The sequence below is a fragment of the Oratosquilla oratoria genome, unplaced genomic scaffold (assembly GCF_046742065.1).
Source record: "Oratosquilla oratoria isolate Oo_2021 unplaced genomic scaffold, ASM4674206v1 SCAFFOLD56, whole genome shotgun sequence".
In the NCBI taxonomy this organism is placed as follows: Eukaryota; Metazoa; Arthropoda; class Malacostraca; order Stomatopoda; family Squillidae; genus Oratosquilla; species Oratosquilla oratoria.
The window spans coordinates 861637-867500 of record NW_027467720.1 but is presented as its reverse complement, the minus strand read 5'-3'; the positions used below and the strand labels follow the sequence as shown (position 1 = coordinate 867500).

General features: G+C 41.4%; 1 protein-coding gene across 1 annotated transcript in view; it reads right to left on the bottom strand.

Annotated features, from left to right (window-relative positions):
* The window catches only part of LOC143023730 (uncharacterized), a 3520-nt gene extending 2009 nt beyond the window's left edge, over positions 1–1511 (bottom strand). The window contains exons 1-2 of the mRNA XM_076182330.1: positions 1283–1511; positions 446–1218 (exon numbers count right to left, since the gene is read on the bottom strand). Coding sequence (XP_076038445.1) covers positions 446–1218; positions 1283–1511 — 1002 coding nt within the window. The remainder of the gene's footprint in view (positions 1–445; positions 1219–1282) is intronic.
* Positions 1512–5864: the final 4353 nt, after the last annotated feature.

The following is a 5864-nucleotide window of genomic DNA, read 5'->3' as shown; positions in this document are numbered from 1 at the left end:
ATTTATATTTATATGTATATATATATGCTCATATTTTTGCTTATAGAAGCCCGTCGCAGACGACGATGACCCCACTCCATATCTTGATTGATGATAGATGAGTAGAGATGTGTCAATGTTTTGGTGATTTCATTCGAATTTGGTTGGTGGCTTATTATGGTCAGTGGACTTTTTGATGGCTAATTAGTCCAATTTTGGACTTACAGATACGACCACTAATGTTACAAGGGAAGTGTCCTTTTGCATTTTGTGGAGCATGACGCCGAAGACGTCGTTGTTCTGCAGTTCTGTTTATATTGGTGGTCAGTTGTTCACTTCCTTGGTGGCAGATGTTACGCCAATCTCGTCTGTTGGAGGTCAGGTCTTCAAGATTTGAAGGAGTGATAGCACATTTTTTCAAAGTAGTTTTCATGTGATCTTTATATCTTTTTCGGGGTTTTCCTACTCTGCGAGTATCTTCAGCTAATTCGCTATAAAGTATCTTGCGGGGGAGTCTGTCTGCAGGCATTCGGATGGTGTGACCCAACCATCTAAGTTGACGCTGAGATATAATAGTTTCAATTGAGTCAATGCGTGCTCTGCTACGAATTTCTGTGTGTGGAACTCTATGCCACCACTTCACACCCAGTATACGTTGGAGGCAGTTGGTGTGGAAAGCTTCCAGTTTTTTTAGGTGACGTCGGTACAGCACCCATGACTCACTTCCGTACAACAGTATGGATAGGCAGACCGCTTTATATACAGAGATCTTGGTGGTGATGGCGAGGTCTCTGTTCATGAAAACTCTGTGAGATAGCCTCCCAAAAGATGCAGAAGCTAGTCCGATCCGCCGTTGCACTTCACTTGTGAGATCATTTGTGCTGCTTAGGACAGATCCAAAGTATGTGAACTCTTCTACGTTTCTCAGAGGCTGCTTGTTAATAAGGAATTCGGGAGCTGGTGACTGACACATATTGAGGACTTCCGTTTTCTGAACATTAATGGCTAGTCCTGATCGAGAATAAGCTTCAGCTACAGCATTGATAGTTCGTTGTAGCCCATTTGGGGAAAAGCTAACAAAAGCTATATCATCCGCATATTGCAGTTCTTGTATTACCTCCGCGGTGACAAGTGTCTTGGATTGCAATCTACATAGGTTAAATAGACTGCCATCTAAACGGTAAGAGATGTGGACGCCATCTGCAGGGCAGATGTTCTGCTTAGCAATTGTCATGACTGCTGCCACAAAGAGATTGAAAAGGATGGGCGCAATGACACATCCCTGCTTTACGCCAGTTCCTACAAAAAACGGATCTGATGTTGAGCCTGAGTTTTACTTTGGCCATTGATCCATCGTGGAAGGATCTAAGTACTGCCAGGAAGGAAGGGGGGCAGCCAAACTTCCTCAGTATTTCCCAGAGCAGGGTTCTGTTGACAGTGCCAAATGCTTTGGCTAGATCAACAAAGATCATGTGGAGATCTTGTTGTTGTTCAATGGCCTTTTCTTGGAGTTGTCTAGCAACAAACACCATGTCTACAGTGCTTCTTTCTTTTCTGAAGCCACTCTGTGATTCTGAATGTATATATATATATATATATGAAGGAGTGATTGTGCCAACAGCACTGTATGGGGCAGAAACATGAAACATAAGAGAGGAAGAGAGAAGGAGTTTGAATGTGTTTGAGATGAGGTGTCTGAGAAGTATGATGGGGGTTACTGGGCTAGATAGAGTGAGAAATGAGGAGGTGAGGAGGAAAACGGGGGTGGAAAGGGAGTTGAGAGATAGGGTTGATGAAAGAGTAATAGGATGGTTTGGACACATGGAAAGAATGAGTGAAGAAAGACTAGTAAAAGAGGTATGGAAGGCAGATGTGGAGGGAGTGAACATGAGGGGACGTCCTAGGATGAGGTGGATGGATGGGGTGAAGGGGGCTTTGGGGAAGAGGGGAATGTCTGTTGAGGAAGGACGGGAGAGGACAGAAGACAGGGGTGAATGGAGAATGGTTGTATATGGATGATGTTGTGATGCATGAGGTGGAATGGGCGGGAGGGGGGGGGATGAGGTAGTATGTGTGAGCAAAATTTGATGCAGCCCAAGGGGATTTCTCCCCGTCTTCTCCTTTTATGCATGGGGGGACGGAGAGGGGGGGTCGCCGATTTAATGAAGCTGCCTTGCTGTGGATGTGCTGTGTCTTGCGACAATGCTTCTGACCCAGGGCAGTGGACAAGGTGCAGGGATGATCCGTCATCCAGGAGGTGCTAAGATTAGAGGGAAGGTGGAGGGGGTGTGGAGTGTATTTAGGGATGGAATGGGTGGGAATGATTTTATGCCTTTTCCTTTTTGGCTACCTCCCTTGTAAGTGTATTTGGGCAGGAGTTTTTCTCTAATGCATATAACATTAAAAGTGATGGTTAGTTGTGCTTTAATTATTTTCTTAAATGTATTTTCCATATTCCTTACTATAGATTTGTGTTTCTTAGAAAGGAAATTTATGACTTGGCTGTATGTAGTCATATTAGCTAGATCGCGATATCGGGTTCAAGACCCTTCTTCAGTAGCTATAGGGATGTTCTATCTTGTCAGGATAAGAATTAATCCAATGAGCCTTGTTAAAGTAAGAAACTCTAGTATAAAACTTGCAAATTTAACAAGACTTATCGGATTAATTCTTATCCTGACATGATAGAACATCCCCATAGCTACTGAAGAAGGGTCTTGAACCCGAAATCGTGATCTAGCTGATATGACTACATACAGCCAAGTCATAAATTTCCTTTCTAAGAAACACAAATCTATAATAAGGTATATGGACAATACCTTTAAGAAAATAATTAATGCATAACTAGCCATCACTTTAATGATATACATATATATATATATATATATATATATATATATATATACATGTATATATATATGAGTGTATATATGTATATATATATATATATATATATATATATATATATATATACATGTATATATATGAGTGTATATATGTATATATATATATACATTCGTGTATATATCAGCCATCCTGAGTCCACTGCTGAACAAAGGTTCTTTCATATCCTTCAATGACCGGCAGGAGTGCGCCAACCTCTGCCACGTCTCAGCCCTCTACCCTCTGTCTGGTCTCCTTGCCGACTTCCCCTCTCTCGGCGTCCGCTCAGTAATACACTCAGGAATTACATGTTGGAAAAGTATATGAAAGAATAATAGAGAAAAGACTAAGTTCATCTGTCCAGAAATATTAGGACCATGGCAACATTGTTTCAGACCCAATAGAAGCACAAGTGACTTAATCGGTTAAATCACTATCACTTGTCACGTGCTAGTGCAGGTTCCAGTCCTTGGCTGTACCACATTTCAATTTCTGCATGCTAGCCTCCTCGAGTTTCTCGATGTTGATGGTTTAGAATTAAAGTGAATTATGGTTGACATGTGTTGGCACGATGTTTGTATATTTATATTGTATTATATTCTGTGTGTTTTGTATATATATATTCTAAATGCCGTATATATTACTTTTATCAAATGCCGCAAGGCTTGGCGTGGGTAGTTTTTTTAGCAGGAATGTTGGCGTCAGTCGACGAATCACGTTCACGCCCATCGCACGCTTGTCCATTGTGTCGTGCCATATATTATATTTTTTCCAATTCTATAAATTTGAACTGTGCCTCCTGAGTTTCTTTAGCCACCCAGAACATTTGGTGGCAGCGGTATAAACGATTAGTGACTTATTTTATTACAAAGACTAGTACAATTAGTGACTTTGATTTACCGGTTGTGGCTCGTGTTGTGTGTTCTCCCCATTTTTTCGTTACAGCTCAGTTATTTTCAGTGACTTTACCTATTAATATACATTATAGTGCTCTGGACACTGTGTCTACAGTTGCATTTCGGCGCAGGCCGTTTGCCGGCAAGTGATTTTTTTCCCTGCGGTTCTTGGACATCATCGTCGCCTGCCCGGATTATACTTGTGTTCCTGTGGTTCCCTCAGCGGAAATTGCGTCTGGATGGTGAACTGGACCGTTTTCATTATTTCTCGGGGAGGCGAAAAACAATTCTGTGAAGACCGGTCATTAGCATCCCCCAGCGGCGGCCATAGTTGGTGACGTCATCATCACGCTTGAATAACCTTGTGACTGTAGTCTCCTGTTACGCATGTGTATTTACATTCCGTCAGTTGAATGTTTATGCTTGTGTTTCTGTAAAGTATATTTTCTTATATGTCCATGTGATTTTCTATGTGTTGTATTGTTTGTGTCTGCTTGTGTTTCTGTAAAGTATATTTTCTTATATGTCCATGTGATTTTCTATGCGTTGCATTGTTTGTGTTAATGCTTGTGTTTCTGTAAAGTATATTTTCTCATATTTCCATGTGATTTTTATATGTATTGCATTGGTTGTGTCAATGCTTGTGTTTCTGTAAATTATATTTTTCTTATATGTCTGTGTGATTCACTATATTATTTTTTTTTTTTTTACATTATTTCATGCTTACGTTAGAGTGTTGTATTTGTTTGGTGTTAGTATTTTCATATGATTTTAAGAAGTGGGACAAAGTTATCTCCCACCATGTCTAAATCGAGGCCTTCGTTTCTCAGTCCGCTAAGCTCATCTGAGCCAATGGGCAATAGGGTAACATTACTGCATCAAAACCCAACTGTGGTGCCTTTTTCAGGGATAGACCCTCATTATAGGGCGGCTGAGTTCATAAGACAATGTGAAGATGCTATTGTACAGTCAAACGTTTCGACGGGGCCTGAGATGATATCCTTTGTGAGGTCCCAGATTGTGCCACATTCGTTTGCTGCCGAACTCTTCTCGGCTTCGTGTTTAGATCCTAAACTTCTGAACTATGATTATGACACCTTTCGATCTAACTTTCTTAAACTTTTCACAGATAGTCTTGGTGGTGGTGCGTTCCATTGGTGCTTCAAACTGGCTGATACTCTCGTATCCCGACTGGGTACTCTGGATTATCGCCGTGCGCAAGCTCAGGCCAGTATCCTTGCTGTTGAAGCTTTCGAGTCATTGTCCCAGTCGGACTGGGTAGAGAAAGGTAACATTTCTGTAGATAGATTTCGTCTTATTATTGAGTTTCTCTTGTACATCCTTTTTTGGTGCCTTCTGAGAGACGAGCAGCATCTTCTCTCAAGTATAAGCCTGATGAAACTCTATTGTCTTTTGCATCACAACTTTCTCGTAAACTGGGAGAAGTCCCATCTAGTTCTTTGTGTATTAGCAATGCTCATCAACAGGGTCATGTCCCTTGTTCTCCTCAACTCTCTCAGTCTACAGTTTCTACTCCTAGTTCCCCTCAATCTAGAGTTACACCCCCTCCCCTGTTGTGTACTTTTTGTAACAGGTCTGGTCATTCGAGCGATTTTTGTTTCCGCCGTAGGCGCCAGGTAAACAAGTCAAAACTGTCCCCTGTTAGTAGGAGTGTACCTACTGTTTCTTCTAATCAATCGCATGACCTTTCCAGAGTAGAGCCTCCAGGTAGACTCAGTTATTGCCATATTCATGGTCAGTGTAAACATTCGACTGATCAATGTTTCAAGGTTTTGAAACTTAGGGATGAGACTTCTCACCAGCTTCGTCAATCCCATTTTCCCCAGCGCATGTTTCCCAACCCCAAGAGTTGACCAGCAATATTCGGTCTCAAATAATTCCTTTTGTGGCTGTTGAATCTTCTCAATTACTTACCTTTCAATTTTTTACTAGGGATACGCCTCTGTCAGTCACTGTAGATACTGGTGCAGAATGTAGTCTGTTAAGTAGAAAGGCTTACTTTGCCTTGCGAGAATTGTATAATCTCCCTTTATCTCCCTTTTGTAATAATTTGCATTCTGTGCAAGGCTCTCCCTTGCTTGTTCT